We start from the raw sequence: 22,418 nt of genomic DNA, 5'->3' as shown, positions 1-22,418 counted from the left end.
CGTGTATAGGTGGCGCTGTTGAGCCATTTTGCCACACCCACTTCTGAAACCCATATCAGACGTAAATTTTCGCCAGTTCTGAGGTGTGTGCAAAGTTTCATGACTTTTCGAGCATGTTTAGGCCCTCAAAAATGCGATTCATCTTAGAGAAGAAGAATAATAATAATAATAATAATAATAAACAGAGCAATTCCAAGAGGGTCCTCACACCATCGGTGCTCGGGCCCTAATAATCCTTAGAAGAACAATAGGGCTCTTCGCCCCTTCGGGCTTGAGCCCTAATAATCCTTAGAAGAACAATAGGGCTCTTCGCCCCTTCGGGCTTGAGCCCTAAAAACAAAGCAGATACAAGAGGGTCCTCGCACCTCGGTGCTCGGGCCCTAAATATGTACCTTTTGAAAAGGTACCGCCCCAGTGACAGCTTTTGTACCTTTATTCCTGAGAGTGTACGAATCGTAAATCTTTGTGGTGAATTAAAGACATGGCAGTGGATTAGTTTTGTGCATGTCGAGCTTCAAGACTTTCAGTAGAAATAAATCAAGTAACAAGTAAAATGTAGTTTATTGCTGTTTATTGGTATATTGATGCATATCAATAAATGATTCAGTATCTTTATCCCTTGTATTTATTTAGTTAACAGTGGTATGGACAACATATAAAATCATGTTTTAACTAGATTTTACTCCCTGCTTTAAAGAGTTTGATTGTATTCTGTTATAAAATAGCTAAAAAAACAGCGATTCTTGCAAATACATAAATATCAAAAGAGGATTTGATGTTGTTGAGTGTGTAATGCCACTCACTCTCTTATTCTCCATTGTCTCTGAAGCGCTGCCTGTAGTCATCATGCGCTCCCATCAGCATCACAAAGCTAACTCACGCTCAGTGTAATGAATCACTGTCAGCATTCAGCTCAGACAGAACAACTTCATCAAAATCATGAACAAGTTCTTAACCAGCATGAGGAATCTTTACTGGGTCTGGCTGGGTGAACTTCACCCCAAAAAGGACAGTTCACCCCCAAAATTGAAATTCTGTCTTTATTAACTCATCCTTAAGTTGTATGAGTTTGTTTCTTGTGTGGGACATAACATTCTTCAAAGTATTACCTTTTTCTATACCTCCTGTATCTCTTTTCATAATGTATCAGTATACCTCACAAACAGTAAAAAAAAAAAAATGCACAGAAGTTTGTGGTTAAAACGGCTCTGCATTCTTGTGGTACACATTCCAAACTGAAAGACCTGTTTCAAGTTGATGGTATGAATAAGTGTACTGTCTGTTACACCCCCAATATGCATAAATCCAGAATCTGAATTCTGTTGTTTAACCTCACTTTGTAAAACGGGCACGGGACTGCAGCTTTTCTCTAATCCTCTTTCTTATGCCTATATAAAATCGCCTGCTCTGTATGAGGAGTGGAGTGGGTTTTGCCATTGCTTGGCTCCTTCCATTTCCTGTCCATCTACCTAGCAGAGGGCAACCCAGCCAGTGCGCTGCTCATCTGAGCTGTCAGCCTTCATCAATCTGCTCTACATCATCATCATCATCATCACAGGCTGATGCAGCGGGCTGACACTCCCCCTACTGATGTCTCAGTACAGGTTTATTTTTACACACAGGCCATATTGACTCAGGGCTTATTTTTGCCATAGTGGCTTCTCATGCTGAGCAGAGAGAGGCAGCGCTCGTCCAGGGGTCCTGTATCAATGCACTTCAGACCACTGAAATCAATAGGCCCTCCTCTACCAAGAGCAGGGATTCCAGGGCACACAACATTGGTATTGGTGTCAACCCGAAACAACCTGGATACTTGATTATTTCTGATGACTTTATTTGTTTTATATATATAATACTGATCGCAACAATCATATTTTGTCTTATTTATAATCTTGTTTTTTATATTTATTTTTATTTTATGTATTTGTTTTAGATTAACCTACTGATGCAAAAAAAAGATGCAATTTAGTGCATTTGTGTGTATACATATGTATATTATACATTTTATTATAATTATTTTATATTTAAAATCTTCTCAAATATATTCCAGTGTTATTTTAGTATAAATGATGTACTTTTATAATTTTTTATTAATATTTTGAATTATTTTTATTTAAAGTTTAAGTAGTTTCGTTGCGAGGTTTGGTCATTTTTTAGTATTTTTATTTTAATAAAAAAAAAGTCTAAAGGTCTTTTTTTTATTGTATCAGTTACCATTATTTTAGTAAATCATGTTAAACAAAAACAAGTTGCTTTTGTCACACAGACACATACACGCATATTTATTTATTTATTTATACATACAGCTTAGAAATTCTGAATATATATTATATACAATTCAGAATGTGAGTTTATTCCTCTGCCTTCATACTTGGATGGCTCTCACTAAAGCTGACAAATTATAAAAGCTATCAGTAAGTATTGATTTTTTTTCCCCCATTTATGTTCATTGTGTTCTTTTCACTACATTCATTTTCTCTGAGCAGTTTTTCATTTGCTCGTTGATGTAAAACAATGCATCTGCCGGTAAATAATGTACACCAATAAAGAGGTAATATAAACTCAAGTCACCGTCTGAATGAAAGATTGCTACGGCATCTGAAAAGCATCGCTACTTACATTCACAGCTGATCTGATTACAGCACAACCATTAGTGTGTGTGTTCTGTCTTCTGGTATCTCATTAATTCCTGCATTTCAATAACCTGCTCTAAATCAATTTCTGCAGGAATAGTGTTGAACGAGAGAAAGAGCTCATGCTTTCTGCTTGATAAATGGTGTGGTGTGACAGTGGTTACTCATGTTTGATGCTGAAGAAGGATGCTTATGTGATTGTGTTATGCCTCTTTTGGGAAGGATCTCTCAGATAAGCGCAGTCTTTTATTTTTGAGTTGCTGTTGTCATATTTGTCATTCTACTATAAGAGAACAGTTGTAACTTGAAGGTGTTTTTCCAGTGCAGTGTGTCTGAATGATCTGGTGTTACATTTTTTATGTTGTCAGTTTCATGCAGTGTTGAAATGAGGTGAAAAAGATGACGGGGGAAATAGTAAAACAGGTTAGTGTTGTTCTTTTAAAAACATAAACCAACATTAACTGAACATCTTGCCCTCCAGAATAGCACTCGTACAAAAGCACATTTCTGCCACGAAATAAAAAAATTGAAAAAGGCAGTGGCGACTTTTTATTTTGCAATTTAAAAATTATTTTCTCACATTTCTAAGAAAAGTCTGAATGGCAAGATCTAAACTCACAATTGCAAGAAAAAAAAAGATTCTGGATTTTGAGATGTATGCTTTCTTGTAATTCTGAGTTTCCATCTCACAATTCTGACTTTTTGTTTCCGCCACAAATTAAAAAGTAAAAAAGGTAATTATGACAGTTTTCACAGTTTTGATTTATTTATGTATTTATTTATTTACTAAAATTACAAGTTTATATCTTGCAATTCTGTGTTTACATCTTGGAATTCGGAGGTTATATGCAAGAAAAAAGTTTGAGATGTAAACTCAGAACGGCGTGTTTTTTTATTTTTATTTTTTTATTATTGTTATTATTATTCCATGGCAGAAACTGGCTTCCATGCAAATCTTTTGCATTCTCGCATGTTCAGATTTGCCACACAAGAACCAATAAGGTTTGGCTTCACTCGTGGTGCATTGAGATTATTATCCTTTCATATAGCTCTAGAGGAAAGCAAAAGCTTTAACAAACATCCCACACAATTCCTCAGCAGTGAATTGGCATATGAACAAGCACTTATCCTCTAAAGAGGTCCGTGTTTATATCATCATGAATAAGAACAGGATGTGAGCTGAAACTGATGAAGATGTTGGTGAAAATGTTATTTGTCTGATAGCAATGTCTATGCTCTTCCTATTGTACTTTCTTGGATTCTTTAAACTTGCAGGGACGTTAGACTTCCAGTCAAGCTCTGTCAATTGCTGCTCTTGTGTTCATCAGTCTGTTGTGTGTCCACTGTGCACACTTTGGTAACGTAATGCCCCATAGATCATCGGGTCGCAAAGGAGGTCATAAGAGAAAGAAAGATCACGACCACAAAGACGCTTGTAAGAAGTCTTTTGAGTCATATCATGACAAATGATAAACACTGTGGTTTCGTACACTTTGTAAGCAAAGCCCGCAAGTCCATTTCAAGTGCATTTGGGACAAGGCCTCAATATTTTGTGCTTGTCATTGATAATTTGGTCTCATGGAATCAAAATTAGCATTTTGTGGCATTTGAAATGTTCTTGAAGACTTTTATGCTCAGCAGGGCTGCATTTATTTGTTCAAAAGTACAATAAAATAGTAATATTGTGAAATATTTCAATTTCAAATACATTTTTAAATATATAAAAGTAGATAAGTTACCGTATTTTTCGGACTATGAGTCGCACCTGAGTATAAGTCGCATCAGTCCAAAAACAGGTCATGATGAGGAAAAAAAAACATATATAAGTCGCGCTGGACTATAAGTTGCATTTATTTAGAACCAAGAACCAAGAGAAAACATTACCATCTACAGCCGCAAGAGGGTGCTCTATGTCTTCAGTGTAGATTACAGGAGCACTGAGCAGCATAGAGCGCCCTCTCGCGACTGTAGACGGTAATGTTTTCTCTTGGTTCATTTCTCTTGGTTCATGTCAAATTAAGTTTGATAAATAAGTTGCACCTGACTATAAGTCGATGGACCAGCCAAACTATGAAAAAACAGTGCGACTTATAGTCCGGAAAATACTGTAATTTACTTCTGTTGTTGCAAAGCTGAATATTCAGCAGCCATTACTCCAGTCTTCAGTGAAAAAAAAAATGGTGTACAAACAATTTTAATTCAGAAATCGCTAGAATTTTTTTTTTACAAACTGTTAAAAGAAATGGCAAGTAGCGCATTGAAATACACATGAAATTTTGAAGTAGAAAAACTAAAATATTTACTGATTTAGTGCAACGTTGAAAACATTGTGTTGCTTGATATTTAATACTTTTTATCAGGATTCTCTGATGAATAGGACATTTTAAAGAACAGTTCTCTTTTGCTCTTTGTATGGTAATAAATTGCCCAGAATTTGACATTTTAAGAGCTGAAATTATAGTAATTCATATAATGTCATCATAATTACAGGGCTGCGCATGACTTTATTCCAATTGTCAGATAAATAACAGCATGGGACACTGGCAGGCAGTTGATTATAGTTGTGTATGCCAGCAGGAGAGGAGGAACGGGGGGTTGATCGCTGAAAGAGACCGTATAAAGCCCAGCCCCTGAGGTTAACGCATTAATTGTGGCCAATTTCAAAATAAGCATCAGGTCATTGACTCCGCTGCTGAATATTATCTGACATTTCTGTGTGTGTTGGCTGGGAAATTTAATGTTGAGTGACAGGGGATTTATTACAGCATTTAAAGCGAGTGTAGTTTTATTAATAATGTTTTAATTGCTGATATAATTCCACTGTGGCCTGCTATAAAGTGTGAGAGAATATATCTGAATGGCTGTTTCCAAATAGCAATGCGTCTTATGAAGAAGATCTTTGTTGCTGCTGTGAAATTGATTTATTGATTTGTGCTGTGGCTTAGCCGTTTACAAATGCACCAACATGTTAGACGGTGGTGCTGATGCGGACAGTTTGAGTTCAAGCCCTGTTTGCATATTTACCTACATATTTGCATATTATTGCTAATATCACTGTTCCCACATTTAAATATATTTCCGGTAAGCTCTTAAAATGGGTTTTGTTGTATAATAGCACTGTGACAGGTGATTGGGAGGATGTGCATTCATACAGTTTCTGACTCTTACCACTCATTTTGCATCAAATACACTTTCAAATATTTAAGCTTAATATTAAATTCCTATGTAGTGTTTTTTTTTCTTCTTCTTGTAACTGTACAGAGATAGAGTTAGAAAGCAAGAACTGGTTCTTATTCCATAACAGATCTGTTTACAACATTCTTTTATGTTATGCTAAATCTGTGTATTTTCTGAATATAATTAAGTTTTGACTAGTGTAATAAAAAAAAGAAAAAGATAACTTAAATATTGTAAAGCAGTAGTATATTGGTAAAAGACTATAAGGGGCTGTTTGCACAGAACGTATTTTTGCATTCCATCACACTCCGTATCTATAGTTATTCTATGTCAAATTTAGCTAGACACACATCTTTTAGGCAAGGCAAGTTTATTTATATAGCACATTTCATAACCAATGGTAAATCAGATTGCTTAACATAAAATAATAATATTAATAAAAAATAATCACAAAAACTTCAAAAATTATTTAAACATTGATTTAAGATGTTTAAAATGAGTATAAAACGGTTAAGAATAGAAAATGATTATGCATAAAATATAGTGCAATCAGTTTAGACATTGCACAGTGCTTTTAATGTTACTGTTTCAATTTCTTAACATGCATCTCTAGGCCTTATTTCATACCCTGTGTCTTGTGTTTTTAAACTCAAAAACATGCTGTGTGAATGGAACAACCTTTTGCAATTATTTACATTTTTGTAAAAAAAAAAAAAAAAAACTCTGTGGGCCCTATCTTGCACCCAGCGCAATTGACTTTGTACACCGACGCATGTGTCATTCCTATTTTGCACCCGCGCAAAGCGCGCTTTTCCCTCCACAGAAGTACGTCGCTAAACTAGTGAATGAACTTGCGCTCCCTGGGCGGTTCAGCGCAAAAAAGGAGGCGTGTTCCGGCGCAAACAATCCCTGGTGCTATTTTGCTGTTCCATTAAACAATTGCGCCACTGACCAGAAAAAACCTAGTCTAAAGTCAGTGGCGCGTTGCGCGTTGTTCATTATGCTATTTTAAGGGCGCATGCTTGACCATAATGTATAGCGTGCACAACGCGCATACACTTTGCTCATGTAATCTACACAGATGCAACAGTTATTTTTGCAAATCATAAATTGTTACACTAAAAAAATATTAACACATGAGATGACGGAAATCATTGTGGTGTGCCACGAAGATGTGAAAAAATAGGCATACATCTAGCTTACAAATTATTCAGGCTAATTGTAGTAATTAAGGATCAGACCTGTTTGAGGTCATATATGTATATAAGGACATCTGACAAATTGATTTGTCCGTCAAGAACCAGGAAAAAAAATCGATGAAACAATTGTGGCTATTTCCTCCCACGCCTGTTTAACCGACGCTATTTTGGGTGGGTTTCTCCCATCCCCATACAACACAACTTCTCTGTCTTTCACTGCTCTTACAAGAACATCAGTCTCCTGGGCTGTGAACCGCTCCTGGCGTGCGCCTGGTAAATACGCCATAATAATAGCAATCCATAATGGAACTTGCGCACCTGCTTTTAAAGGGAATGTTGGATGACGCTCTGATTGGTTTATTTCACGTTACGCCCAAACCACACCTATGAATAATGAAGCTACTTCAGACCAACCCATTTTAGATTTGCGCCGGGCGCAAGAGCCATTTATCCCGCCGGGAAAATAGCAACAGCGCCGAGACCCGCCCACAAAGTTACTTGCGCTTTGCGCTTTGACACTTGCGTTTCAGATCGTTAAAATAGGGCCCTGTGTATATATATATATATATATATATATATATGTGTGTGTGTGTGTGTGTGTGTGTGTGTGTGTGTGTGTGTGTGTGTGTGTGTGTTATTTATTAAGGGTGTAATGATTCACTCGTTTTCTCGATGAATCGATTTTCGTTTTACTTTTCTGTAGTTTGTCAATGGCTCTCTGCATCTTACCGACGGTAAGAAATGTAAGTGGTAAGAAATGATAAATGTGTTTAAACAATGCGGATGAACCGAATATATGTAGGAAACTGTTAAAATTAACCACAGCATTAACAACGACCTTGAAATAAGAGCGCAAGATTTATCTAATAATCAGATGCATGAAAGTAGCGTTTGTTTCATTAGCAAACAGACATCTGGCGCGTTTTCTCTCAGAATTATTCGCTGATGGAGAGGAAAAGTTAAATAGAGATGAAGATGTTTTCACACTGAAAAGAAGCGATCTCGCTTTCATAGACGTGCCAGGCTATATCTGCAATAAACTGAATAAAAGCAGAATGAACTGATGAAACTAAAAAAAAACCACAAAAAATTTATGAATGATGCAGTGCTAATTGACATTTATTATAGTAAAGAAACTATAAAGTATATTTTCTACCTTATTCTGTGCAGAAAATTTTAATAAATGCTAATTAAATGTAGCCTAGTATATAAAACAATCATAAAATTGCCATTAGAAAAAAAATATCGATTACAAATGATTGATTATTGTCCAGCAGTGTTTGATTTATTACAGCTAATTAATAGTAATTAAAAAAAAGATAATTCCTTGTTACAAAAAAAAATATATTATTATTATTATTATTATTATATAGGCTACATACATAAAATGAATGTATTTGACATTTCTGTCACTTCTGAAATTATGGCTAGGCCCCTGGTGTGACAAAATGTTAGCTTATACATAATACTCTTAAAGCTCTTTTTTAAAAACTTGGCTTACATACATTTTTACGTATGCCATGTCGCATCATTAAACTAGCATTTAACAATGGACAAAAGTTTTTTTTTTTACTAACCTATGGTTCTCTAACCATAAATGCTACTGTAATTTGCCCCCTGACTAAGCATTTAAAGAATTTAGTAGAATCATTTAAATAATCCCGTGAATGCACTTAAAGAATGCAGAATCGAATCGTTATAATCGAATCGAATCGAATTTAATTGTGAATCAAATCGAATTGAATCGTTCTAAATTTGCAAAAATCGTTCTTGAATCGAATCGAAAACCTATGAATCGTAATCGAATCAAATCGCTGCCTTGCCAAAGATTCACAGCCCTATTATTTATATATACTGTGTGTGTGTGTGTGTGTGTGTGTGTGTGTGTGTATGTGTATATATATATATATATATATATATATATATATATATATATATATATATTATAAAAAATTAAAGATTACATTTAATTTATGCATTTATCAGACACTTTTATCCAAAGCAACTTACAGTGCAGTGAATTGAACCCACAACTTTGCGCTGCTAATGCAATGCTCTACCACTTGAGCCACAGGAACACTATGTATAATGGGTTTCTCAGGTAGATTTTTTATGCAATATCATATGAAACTACCATGCGTTCTCCAGTGCTTTGCTTGCCCTCGACATCTTTCTGGGTTATCTGAAATGACAGATGGAGATTGATAAATTGTATATGTTTGAGCTTAGGTTAACTTAATTATTTTCTCAGCACTATCTTCTGTGTAATCTGTTACACCCGGAGCTCTTCACAGACAGGCAGACAGATTGGTGAGCCGGCAGGCTTCGATTCTCCAGACACAGCGGTAGCTTAATATCATAAAGGCTTGTTCCTTTCAAGAGAGCGTGTAAGAATCTGAATGGAAGCTTGTTTTGTTAAATGGTTGGAGTTTGCTCTGAAGCGTTAAAGGATAACAAGTCGTTGCTTGGTCATTAAAGCAGTCTCTGTAGAGAGAAATGTGTGCAACAGGAAGTGGGCGAACTGCAAACACATATGAGGTGATTATAGTGTGTGTGCACCTCAAGGGAGTGCTGGATTACACAATCCCCAAGCCCAGAGCCCATCGCTGCGGTGGCAGAGCTGCCTACCAGCCGCTAGATTATTGAGGTCACCCCTGTTTTTCAGGTGGATTACTGCCTGAAATTCACCCCTAACATACTTTCTGGATTATATAACATTGACACAGTTGTAATTGCATCATAAATGTGGTTGTTATTGTTGGCGGTCCTCCCCATACCTGCTTTAGGCTTCCCCAAAACCACTACAAAAATATGAGAGTGAAAATCTGTTGAAGTGGGAAATTTCCAGAGGAATTTTTTAAAATTGTACAGAAGCGGACATGGTCATTAAAAAAATGAATAAAATAAAAATAAAAACATAATATAAAGGTCAGAAGTATAAAATTCTTGTCTGGGTGCAGTTTTATGGGGACATGGAGAACACACACACACACACACACACACACACACACACACACACAAAAAGTTATGCTTTTGCATTCTCTTGCATTTTTTTGTCATTGTTAGCTTCAGTTTATTTTATATATTGCCTTTGTTTACTTTTTATATTTTTTGAAAATCTTGTTTCGGGTTATTTAGCTTATATTTTTTAATATATATCATTTATCAATATTTGTTGCTTAATTAATTTTAAGTTTTTACCCCCATTTACACTGGTTTATTTCAGAAAACGAAAGTGTTTTCATTGCAGCACAGGTTTACTAAAGTTCAATTCCATTACTTTTCACAATGCGGTTGTCATGCTCAATAATAACTAAACATTAACCATATTTAGCATATTTTAGCTAAAATGGAACTGACCATATATTCTACTGAATTATGAAGTTAGCCTCTGAGTTTATTTTACTCTGTATTATTTCTGAGTAGATCTGATCCCGTGTTTGTGTGAATCTCTTGTATTTGCTGGAAACCATGTGGAGGTGATTGTGTTTTTCCGAGAAGCATGTGTCGGCCTTGGTCTCAACAAATGCAGTTGTCCACTTGATTGCCAAGAATTCATTAGTCTAGAGGACTTGTTCGGCTATTAACAGTGGCTTTTTTCAATCATTTGCCACTGTTATGTTTTAGTTAAGAGTTTGCTAAATCTGTTTATGAGTGGCTCTTCAATGTCAACATAATTGCTTCAAATCTTCGAAGTCCAGCAACAAGAGTGCAGGCAGACACTTTATCATGGATGGGAATACATAGAGCCACATTTGTAGCGGCTGCTCTTTACTGTGATGCGTCTGTTCATCCACCATATTGAAGAGGTTATGATCAGAGGTAAACACATGCAAGTGAATTGACAGATGCGGCAACAGCAGTCTTTACACAAGATTTGGTTCGTCATGCATGACAGACTATTTGCATATTGCAGATTAGCCAAATGCAAAATGTATTAGCATTTATGGGTTTTACACTTGTGTGTGAGGCTGTGTTGTAGAGTGTCTTAAAATGACCACTGATACCTTATAACGCATTAAGAAGTTTGTTTTAATGCTTCATTTAATTGATTCACCATTTGAACAACAATAGAAAATTGTATGTTGTTTAAAACATTGGTAGTTTTTTTTAAAGAGCCAGTAACCTGTACCTGTACAACAGGTTTAAATCCATGCAAGGTTAAAAAAAAAATTGTCATTTTGTCAAAATATCATTTTAAAATTACCTCAGTTCTCAGAGATCCCCAAACGGTTCGCGCGAAGCTGTTCAAAAGATTCAGTTTCCTTAAACCCCACCTTTCGGTAGCATACTGTGTTCTGATTGGTCAACTGACATAGTCAGTTGTGATTGGTTGTTCTGCACACAACTTCACGGTAAACAATGCGTTAGCATTAACATATAGTGCTAGCGCGACATACTGATAAGACGCTCGGGAGAAAACAAAACACATAACTTCATAATCATACTTACAGGTTGTGATTCGGAGATGCTTGTTGGTCCAAATAAAGATGATAATGAACCCTCTTTTATGGCCAAACGCTTTGAAAATCCCACCTTCAACTCAACGAGATTAGAAAAGCAGCTACATCATACACTTTAATACAGGTTACTTTTGATTTCCCATCTGTGTGGCTCTTTAAATGTTTTTAAAAGAAGTCTCTTCTGGTTATCAAGACTGCAGAAACTATAAACTATTTACATTAAGTCATTTAGCATAAGCCTTTGTCCAAAGTGACTTACAAATTAGGACAAGCAATCAAAATTAACTAAAGAGCAATGCAAGTGCTTTAACAAGTCTCAGTTAGCTTAATGCAGTACATGTAGCAAGGTTTTTTTTATTATCATTATTACAAGCAATAGGACAAAAACTCCAGTAGAACAATTAAGAAATGCTAAATGTTCCATTACACTTTTTCTTTCTCAGGTGTTTGCTTTCAGTTGAAGGGATAGTTCACCCGAAAATGGTGTAGAATGCTATTGATGTAGAATTTAACCATTCAAGACCTATAAAGCGGTAAAAATAACGTTCAATACTTCCGCACTCTAGCGTGCACGTATAGCGAAATGAGTTCTCTTTCGCTGCTTATTCCATTTCAACAGCTTAAAATCACTTGTTTTTAAACTGCAATGCTTTAAAACACATGCAAACGGTACGCATTCATGACCAGCAACGACACATGAGCATGTAACAGCAATAGAGACGATAGTCCAAAATATTTCCTGGCTGACAAATTTCTTCTGGTTAATCTTGTAGCGCATATTGCCTACCCCTAATATTATGGTATATACAATTTACTAATTAATATATTAATATTAGTATATATTTCTTTGTTTTTTTATGATTGGGTTTTTATGGCTGATTTTACAGTATGTTAAAATCATTACAGTTTCAAAAACAATTCCTTCAGCATCTGTTTGGGGTTAGATGAACTTGAAATCAGCCTGATTAAACAGGGTCTCTCGAAGACATTTGGTTGACTAGTCGATTATGAAATGAAGTAGTTTTTCACATCCTTAAGATGAGGTTGCACACTTCCTATTGTATGAGTTTAGTTGCTGTGCTGACAGAGTACCTCGCTTTACTTAAAACACCCTACCAAAGCCCTGTCAGAATTATGTTCAGATGCATTAAAGATATTTTTCTATTTCTTTCTCATTCCTCTCCTTGTAAGCTACCGTTATATGATTTACTATGACGTGAGCTAAAGCCTCTCTAAATGTCATGTGTTGATTTTATGGCGTTAAGCAATGGCCAAAGACTACCCTGCGTGTCGCTGTGCTATTAAATGATCTATGTAGCAGGTTGCTCTTGCTAAATCTGCCATTTATTGATCTTTACTGTTTTCAAAGCATTTTTTTACCCTTGCTGCTGTGCGTGAGGCAGTCCAATAGTCCCGGATAATTTATCAGGCTAAAAGAATTAAGTAAGCTACGTGGCAGCTATGAATTCTTCTGTTACTTTTCACGCCGTCCGCTTCTATTATCTTCCCGCTTTGCTGTAATTCTGCCTATTCTTGGCCCTCCACTTTATGCCAATTTGAGCTTGACAGTTGTGCTCTATTGCTGTAAAGCACGAGTGGATATCCAGTGTGTAGGCTGGTGACTTGCTGGCAGAGACGAGTGTTTCATCACATGTTAATTGAGCAATAGATGTGGATGATAAGTGCCTGCTTACGGCTGCGTCTGCTACATTCACCTGGCTCCTCCATTAGAAGCTGGTCTCTCGCGCTTCTACACCAGCACAGAATCACAGGAGTGGACCTTTAGATTTCCTACATTGCCCTTATTTTCCTCCATTAGCTATGTTTGTGTGCTTGTCCCCGTTATCTCAATCTGTTCTCTGACTCAACCTGTGTTGCAGATATTTCGCATGCTCTTTAGGTACTACATACTTAGATCCTATTTCAGTTTAGTTTAGATGCATTTTCAGTGTAAAGATTCTGTTTTACTAACATACACTAGTACTACCAATCAAAAGTTTGGAATAATTGTGTACATTTACTATTAATTATATTATATATACAAAGGCTGTGTTTATTTTATTAAAAAAGTAAAACCGTAATATTGTGAAATATTATTGCAGTCTGAAATAGCAAACATATTAGAATGATTTCTTAAGTATCATGTGATACTAAAGACTAGAGTAATGGCTGCTGAAAATTTAGCTTTGCATTACAGTAAAACACTACATTTGAAAATTATAGAAAAGTTATTATTTCAAAAATATTATAAATCTTAATTATTACACATTTTTGACCAGTATTGTAGGTTCTGACCTGTCAATAAAAATTGTATGAGAAGTTTTTGTTACCTGTTTTTTTTTTATTATTATTATTAATTAGGCCTATCATATCATTTAATTTAATTTGATTAATATTGTTCAGTGCCACATCAAAGTCAACCTTTATGTCATGTCTCGTTTTCTTGTCTGTGAGCAAGAATGGTCAATTTTACATTGTGTCCTGTGATTGTGATCATGTGTAAATATGTTCATGCCACATCAGTGCTGCTTTAAAAAGTGTGTGGTGGTGTCATGCATGGAAGAGAAGTCTGTTAATAACACGTTTGTCCTGTATACTATATGCATTGTGATGTGCAGAATTAATAACAATTAATATAAAAATCTGATTGTATTTTATTATTATTTCTTTAATTTTATTCATAAACATTTTGTGCAGAAAAGTAAGCTGAAAGCAAACCAAATCAAATAATTTATTTATTTACTAAAGTAATGTATTTATTTGGTTTTGAAATTGTTTGTGATACATTTGGATGTTGGTTTGCAATGCTTCTGTTAATCGGCCAATGCCACTATTCTGAAAATAGACTGATATTGGCCAGTGTTGTAGTCTGGGTGTAAGACGCTCAATCACCTTGTCTTATGTGTGTGTTTTTCAGTGCGGGACCCAAAGGTGACAATATCTATGAGTGGAGATCCACCATCCTGGGCCCTCCGGGTTCAGTCTATGAGGGAGGCGTTTTCTTTCTGGATATCACCTTCTCTTCCGATTACCCCTTCAAGCCACCAAAGGTACAGTGTGGAAAACCATCTTCCCTTTCTACTCACTATTTTTGAGGTGTTAAAACAGAGGATGCTTAGTCCTGCTTCAGCTGATCTGCCTTCATGCATTGCTTACAACTCTAATCAAAGTCTTGAAAATTGCAGGCAAGTGTACCAGGATGGTCATGCTTTCTACTGCTTACATAGGCTGCTGCCTTCTGAGGGAGAATCCTGACTGAGATAGCACTTTATAAGTGATTGATACCTGAAATGCTTAGGAATGCCTTAGAACTTGGTCAGAAGCAGGTGTCTCAGAAGGCAGCATCATCATGTTTTTAGAAGCTGCATTGGCAGCTCATTATGTTTCACGACAGGATCTCAATCTAAATGCAAACTCAAATGCACTGGAATGTATTTGGAAGCATTTCAGACTGAATACATTAAAGCTGTTCTTGAATGTGGGGCAGAACTTAAAACAGCTGTTTCAGCTATTTGATGCTGTTCTTGGGAACCAAAGCTCATGAATCAAAGTCCCATGACATTTCTAAGCCATATGAAAGCAGATGATCATTTAAGCGTTATATAATTTGAAAGTTATTGTAAAGTGGTTCCTCGTACATTTATTTACTATGTATTCCATTGTTTTGAATTCTACAGCCTTATCACACATCAGCATGGTGGAAAAACAAGTTTACAGCCATTGTTGAATATTTAAAGGGTTTATTGTTGTGTGTTCATATGCTGGTAAATATCATGTCATATCATGATGATATGTCATGACATCATCATCATATCATGATGGTAAAAGGTTTTCCCAACCGCACTGGAAAAAAACAAGGCTGGCTTTGAAACACTGCTATTAGATTTCACAAATAATTACAAATAACACATTGAATTAAATGTGAAATTTTAAAGCAGAAAGACTGAAATACTATTTTCATTAAAAACATACTCCATTAATCTGTTTTATTTACATCACACGATCATGTGTTGTAATTAGCTGAATTAAAAATAAGATTATAAGTATTTAAGAGACAAATAATCATAGTACTACAATACATCTCACAGTGGGTTTAAAAGTTCTAATTTTTAACAATGTAAAAAATGTTATGATGTAAAATATTTAAGATTCTGCACTGTTTCTTGTTCACTAATCTTAATAGTCTTTTATAATTATTATTATTCCATTAAAGTTCAAGGTGGAGAACGAGTGTTTCAATTCAGCTTTTCACTGGAATTATTGCTGCTTATATGATTTGTAATGGAAAAAGCTAATAAGCTGTTATAATAAGATACACAATAGAAGCATTTTCACAAGTGGACTGTGGATGTGCAGTTTGCTATTATTAGTCTATAGAGCAGTGGCCTTTAATTAAGATGTATTAGCTCTACCAAGGACACTCTGTAAGAGATCATTCAGAACAGGTATTGACCTCTGGTAAAATATCTCAAGGATAATGTGAAGCTGAACGATTGTGTTTTTCTAATTTGTGTGCTGGATGGCTAAACGTACTCCTTCCGAGCACTGGCTATGTCCAGTGCAAAGCAATAAGTGAGATGCCGACAGGCAGCGATGTGGTTTAGGGAAGCTGGTTTACTACAGCTCCAGTTATAAAGGTGAAAGAGTCAACCACGGCATTTCGGATTAATTAGCATCCAAATCTCCTTCGTTAGCATGTTTGGGAATTTGCCCCGCTCTGAGTGGCTCTCTGCCTCAGTCTGGCCTTCATCTCGACTGTCAGTGGCATCTGTATAAAACAAGTTTATATAAAGCTCATGGGCTGGAGGGGGCTCTTTGTTCAGATCAAGCCACTGCAAAGCTCTAATCCACTAATTATAAACAGGATTCATCCTCTGCGGTGGATGGTGGGCAGAGCTGGTGGCCCGCACCCCCTCATTCTTTTGTCACCAGATGAAACGCGAGGAAACTTGGGTGCCGATCTCGCCTACATGTGTTTGGGTTGGTGCTCTGTGAAGTTGTTGCCCGCTCTTGCTCACTAAGCGGTGAAGCTTGGTTTGTGGTCCGCTAATCTGTGCTTTTGTGAGTAAGTCTGTCTGTGTGTGTTTGGGAGCAAAGAGAGAGACTTGCATTTCATCCTAAAAGTATATCAAGAAATAAAGGTATTGATTAACTCGAGCTGTAAAAGGCTCTAAAGCATTGGCTTGTTTACAGATCAGTTTGGTTGGGTCATTATCTGCCTTTAAAAAGAGCTATTTGTGTTTTAGTTTGTCTCTTGTGTCTGTTTTTTTGTCTGTCTCTGTCTGTTTAGAAACTCTAAAACCCTACGCGGCTGCCTTCAGTGTTGATAAGCTAATAATGACATTCCTTAATAAAAGGATGATCGTTTAATTAAGATCTGATTATGTTTTGATTAACATTCAAATAGGTTCAACTATCAACCCGTTAATTTGCAGTAATCTATCTCTGAACTTGGGGAGTTTTTACTTTACATGACATATTTGTGGATATGCGACAGCTGTGTTTTGGGGATTTTGAAAACGATAGTTATAATCTGTGTAAATGACAAAAACAAAACTTTGACGAAAAAACGGTGAAGTCATGCTTAAGCAAATGACATGTTCCCGTAGTGTTTCTTTAGAAGGTGGCATCGCCAACGACTGGCCTGTCATGCACAAAACAATGTTTTTATCATTTTTGCAGATCCATGTAAATGTGGATCATTATGGAAATGTTGTTGTCTGTTTACAAATCTTTAAAAAAAAAAGTGAAAGCAAAAAATAGAAATAAAATAACATTTTTTTTTTTATTATTGTAAATATATTTTATGCATTAAAATATATTTATATTACATATTTTATGCTTATTAAGTGTATGTCTCTTTTGCATTAAATTTACAAGTAACACATTTTATGTTAAACATGATACATTTAAATTAATATTAAATATAATTGATTTAGAATTAATATTTGTAATTTGTTGCAAAATTCCAAAATTCTGGGCAAAGTTGAACATTTTAGCCACCTTAAAAATTTAGCCACCTTAAAACTTTAAACTTAAGACTCACCCAGAAATACACAGCACATACTATTTTGGGTAAAGTAGGAACATTTCTCAATATTTCTCAATATTTGTTTACATTCAACATTCCTCTCAACTTGCTCTCTTCTTGGATTAATATTTCTGTGTAAATGTGGCTCAGGAATGCTTGAGAAAGGGATGGCCAAAACAGTAAATATTATATTTTATAGTGTGTGAGATTTATTTTTTAAGTGCCTGTTTATTATATTAATTTAGGATAAATAAAAAAAATCCTATAATAATTTTTTTTTTCAGATGTGCAATGTATTTCTGATTATTGTTCGCCTACATTTGACTAAAAAAGCCATCTTAAAGAACAACTTCCCAACTTCAGGAACAGTCTTTGCATGGCTAGTGTCATTATGTTGCCTTAAAATGCTATATAGGCAGCTCAATAGGTTTTTCCTCTCACTTTCTCTACATAGGCCTCATACAGGTTGTCCGTGTCATGGCTGTGTTTCTGAACTCCAAGACCACCGTGTTCATACAATACCCGGATTGTGCCAGCCAGGCAGGGTTATTTTAGTCTCTGTTTACGCTGCATCATGTGACGGGTGTCTTAGTAGCTTCTGCAGGGGGCAGAGTGAGACGTAGTCAACAAATAAGAAGCGCTCTTTATGTGCTAATGGAGCAGACTAATGCATGACCCAGACTGTCCCTGGCAGATTCGGCCCTCCCACAACACTGCAGTCAGCGGTGTCCCGCCAGTCCTGTAAGCCGGGGCCATAAGTCGTCAGTTGGGAAGCTGGGTCAGGTTAAGCTTGCTTGACTTTCTCTTCTCACTGGATCGATAGCTTTCAGAGTTCAGCCCTGGTTTCTGAGAGAGCTGTTAATGAGAGTGATCCAGCTCTCAAAAGCCCCGTCTATAATAAAAGCCCTGTTATAACACATCCAGAGTATTAAAGCGTGGTTCTGGATTGGTGAGCTAACATCGTCCATTTTTAGATAGACTTGTTTTGTGATGCTTTTGCTTTCCTCCTCTTGTGCAGGTCACGTTCCGTACGAGGATCTATCACTGCAACATCAACAGTCAGGGTGTGATCTGCCTGGACATCCTGAAGGACAACTGGAGCCCAGCTCTGACCATCTCGAAGGTCCTGCTTTCCATCTGTTCTCTGCTGACAGACTGCAATCCAGGTGAGTACAGCAACTCAGGCCCAAGTCCTAAGACTAGCTTTATTAGTAAAATCAGAAGAAATTAATTCGATGTGCATTTTAAAGTGATGGTTCATCCAAAAACGAGAATTGTATCACCATGTACTCACCCTAATGTCATTCTGAAAATGAACTTTCTTCTGTTAAACTCAGTGGACCTCATTCACTTAGTGAAAGTTAACTTCCATAAATTAGTCCCTACATTTATTCATAAATTTAGCATGCATTTTATTACAAAGTTATTGGTGAAAAATGATTTGTTAGTGAAATTCCTGTATGTACACGGATGAATTAGGTTGAAATTTTTCCCCAAATTTATCTTGTGCTTACAAATACAATATAACCCAATGTTGTTTTTTATACAATGAAAAAAAAGGGCTCCATTGTTGTTTGGACCCAACTGACTTTAAAAACATAATATTTTATGCTCCATAGATTCCAGACAGGTTTGGAATATCATGAGTATGAGGGAATGATGACATAATTGTCATTTTGGGTGAACTATCCCTGGGGTGAAGTCTGGTTCTTCAATGCAGAATAGGACAAGCTATGAACATTGTAGACTACATTCTTTATGTCACAGTCAACTTGTAGTACCAAAGAAGCTGCTGACATAGTAAGGAATTAGCAAACTTGAAAATAATAATAATGATTTTCTTGTTTATCTACAATTCGGTAATCACAGAACTTCTATAATGTTCACTATCTAATTCTGTACCGCACCTAATGCTTGATTGCATAACTCGGGTTCACTAGAAGGTCTCAGCCATGACACATCTGAAAGACTACACCCACCAGATAAAAACCAATTGATTTGGTGAGATGATGACCACTTTATTTATTTGACTGAAGGCCCTAAGGCATGGGTGTCCAATCCTGCTCCTGGAGAGACACCCAGAGTTCAGCTCCAACACGCCTACCTGGATATTTCCAAAGACCTTGATTAGCCAGTTCAGGTGTGTTGAATTATGGGTAGGGTTCAAGGTCTGCAGCAAGGTGGGTCTCCAGGAGCGGATTTGGACACTCCTGAAACTCAGACTGGGAAAACATAGAAAAATAATTCGAGATTTCATAGAACTTTTAGCAGTATTCAGTTGGGTCAAATAATAAATGGGATATTCCAGGATATTAAGTTCTTAATATTAAAAGAAGGTCCTCTGATATGCTTTTAAAGAGTCCAGTATATATTTTTACGTACAGTTTTTTTTTACAATTAAGTTGTGCTGTTTTATAAAATTATATTGCTCCGCGAACAGCTTCCATTTTCAAGTTTTTATCTAATACAAAGTTTAAAAACCTGATAACGGTTTTTAAATCACTTTTTAATACTATTTCAGTCTGTTACTCACTAGTATGGAAATAGCCAAGGAAGCTGGCGTGGCATTATAAGCCTCAAATAGGCATAACCAGAACAATAAAGTTCTAGAAAATGCATGGGGAAATAGAAATATATATATAAATAGAAACATAAAAATAGATTTAATTTGATACCTGTTATGCCAGCAGAGTTTACTGTTGTCTAAACCTAAAATTAAAGGAAAGTAATTATGATTTAATGAATCAAAAACATGGGAAATCATCCCAAAAACATGTACTGTATTGAGCCTTTTTTTTATTTTAACTGAAACTCTTAAAATCATTTTCATTAATAGAAAAAATGAAATAAAATATAAATATTAGATGAAAACTTTCATCAAAATACTCCAAAAGAATGAAATATAGATATGTTGCAATGGCAGCTAACTTGATTACAAGTATAAACTGAAGGAGCAAAATGACTAAAACTACAACAAAAATGAAATAAAGCTACATAAAACAAACAAACCTCAAATTAAAACTTGAAAGAATCAAAGTGGAAGCTGAAAATCTAAAAATAATGGCTAAATCAAAATACGAATAAATGCTAAAATCAACACTGCCGATACATTTTCTAAAATGAATTCACTGAATACCGAAAGATAGACTGATGTTGAAGCTGATGACTGAACTTGAGCCTTCATGTTGCATATTTCTAGTCAGGTTCACATTAGGTCTTCATTGTTGTGAAGGTTTTGTCATGAGCAAGCAAAAGCAGACCTTTCGGAGGAGGCCTGCAGTTTGGAATCCTGTAAAGCCTTCACGGTGTTTGTCTCCGAAACATCTCTGACATTGTTGTGTCAGCTGAGTCAGCACATGACAGATGTGTCTGTAGAATCCCACACAGCTCTTTCATTTACTCTCCACGGTGTCTCGCTTCCCACTGCCCTCTCTCTCTCTCTGTGTGTGTCCTTCCCAGCGCCTGTCTGCGTCTTTCAGAAGACTGTGTTCTCGCTGACTCCTGGGTATAAGAATGTCTCACTTTTTTTCTTTCCGTTCTTCTTTTTCTCCCCTCTCCTTCCCCTCGTCTCTCAGCGGATCCTCTGGTGGGAAGCATAGCTACTCAGTACCTGACCAACAGAGCAGAGCATGACAGGATAGCTCGACAGTGGACCAAGAGATACGCCACATAGACGGCGCCCGCTCGCTCGCTCTCCCTCCCTCCCATCCACCGCCCCCTTTCTTCCCAGCTTCCCTTTGTCCACCCGTCCTTCCTGCACTCTTCTCCAGCGCCGCCCCAGTTCCCATCACCCGCAGGAGTGTAAAGATCCAGGAGAGGCAACTTTACAACGTGCAACAAATCTTTATAGCCTTTACAATACGGACTTCTGTGTATATGTCATACTGATTCTACCCCGTGTTTTTACCCGATACGGACTGGGAGCGCAGACAGGACCCGCCAGGACCCGTAAAGGCTGCCGGAGTAGAATTTTGTAGCTGTAGATTTAGTTCTGTTTAAAAGCCTACTTGCAAGTCTTGCTTCTTTGGGATATTAAAAAAACAAAAAATGTATTTTGTGATGTAATAAGGAAAATGTTCCTAAAGTCAACCAAATATTATGGTGCATTTTAGCCTAATTCATTATCCGTATGAAGTCAAAGAAAATGATGAAAAAAGATAAAAAAAACAAGCTGTAGATTATTAGAAATGTCATTTATATGAGACCCACACTCATTTCCAGTTCTGTGGTACATGCTGTTGTGAATCTGTTATACCTTTGTCAGTTTGTAATGAAGCGATCTCATTGAACGTTTTGTAGCTCGGCTGAAATGAGCGACCACTGTAACATCCCCACGAACACAATAAACGAGGAAAACTGTCCACTGTTTCTCATGTCTGCTGCACTCTTTACACCTACATTAAGATCCGATCAGCTCACAGATGATGGACTGTGCTAAAAAAAATATAACATTTTATACAGCAAGGAACGGATGCAATAAATGAGTCAAAGGTGACAGTAAAGACTTTTAAAATGCTACAAAAGATTTTGATTTTAAAGAAGAGTTCTCATGAACTTTGTGTTCATTAAAGAATCTTGAAAAAAAAAAAAAACAATCATGGTTTTCTACAAAAATAAACTGCAACTGTTTTCAAGTAATTTATTAAAAAAATACTGAAGTCTTTCAAACCTCTGAATGTTATTGTAAGTAGGCTTTTATTACCTTGAGAGATGTTAGATTATTTTATTTTTTAAACAAATGTTATGTTTTTAAAGAGCTTTATTTTTACTCATTTTACTTTTTCCCCCCCTAATATTTATGAATTAATTAGGTTCTAATTTTCTATTATTTATTTTAACCCCTTTTGAAAACCACAGCTACATATGCTTAATTTGCAAGGGTTACATGAAATAAGCATTTTTTTTTTTTTTTTTT

The 22,418-nt window shown here is 36.1% G+C and overlaps 1 protein-coding gene across 1 annotated transcript in view; it reads left to right on the top strand.

Moving 5' to 3' along the window:
- Window positions 1-21,864, top strand: part of LOC128020131 (ubiquitin-conjugating enzyme E2 E3) — a 69,720-nt gene extending 47,856 nt beyond the window's left edge. Inside the window, exons 4-6 of the mRNA XM_052606761.1 lie at window positions 14,390-14,522; window positions 18,522-18,669; window positions 21,079-21,864. Of these exons, the coding sequence (XP_052462721.1) occupies window positions 14,390-14,522; window positions 18,522-18,669; window positions 21,079-21,176 (379 nt within the window). The 3' untranslated portion in view covers window positions 21,177-21,864. The remainder of the gene's footprint in view (window positions 1-14,389; window positions 14,523-18,521; window positions 18,670-21,078) is intronic.
- The last annotated feature ends 554 nt before the right edge of the window (window positions 21,865-22,418 follow it).

This window comes from Carassius gibelio, chromosome A9 (assembly GCF_023724105.1).
Source record: "Carassius gibelio isolate Cgi1373 ecotype wild population from Czech Republic chromosome A9, carGib1.2-hapl.c, whole genome shotgun sequence".
Taxonomy (NCBI): Eukaryota; Metazoa; Chordata; class Actinopteri; order Cypriniformes; family Cyprinidae; genus Carassius; species Carassius gibelio.
The sequence above is the reverse complement of the archived record's forward strand: the minus strand, read 5'-3'. Positions and strand labels throughout refer to the sequence as shown.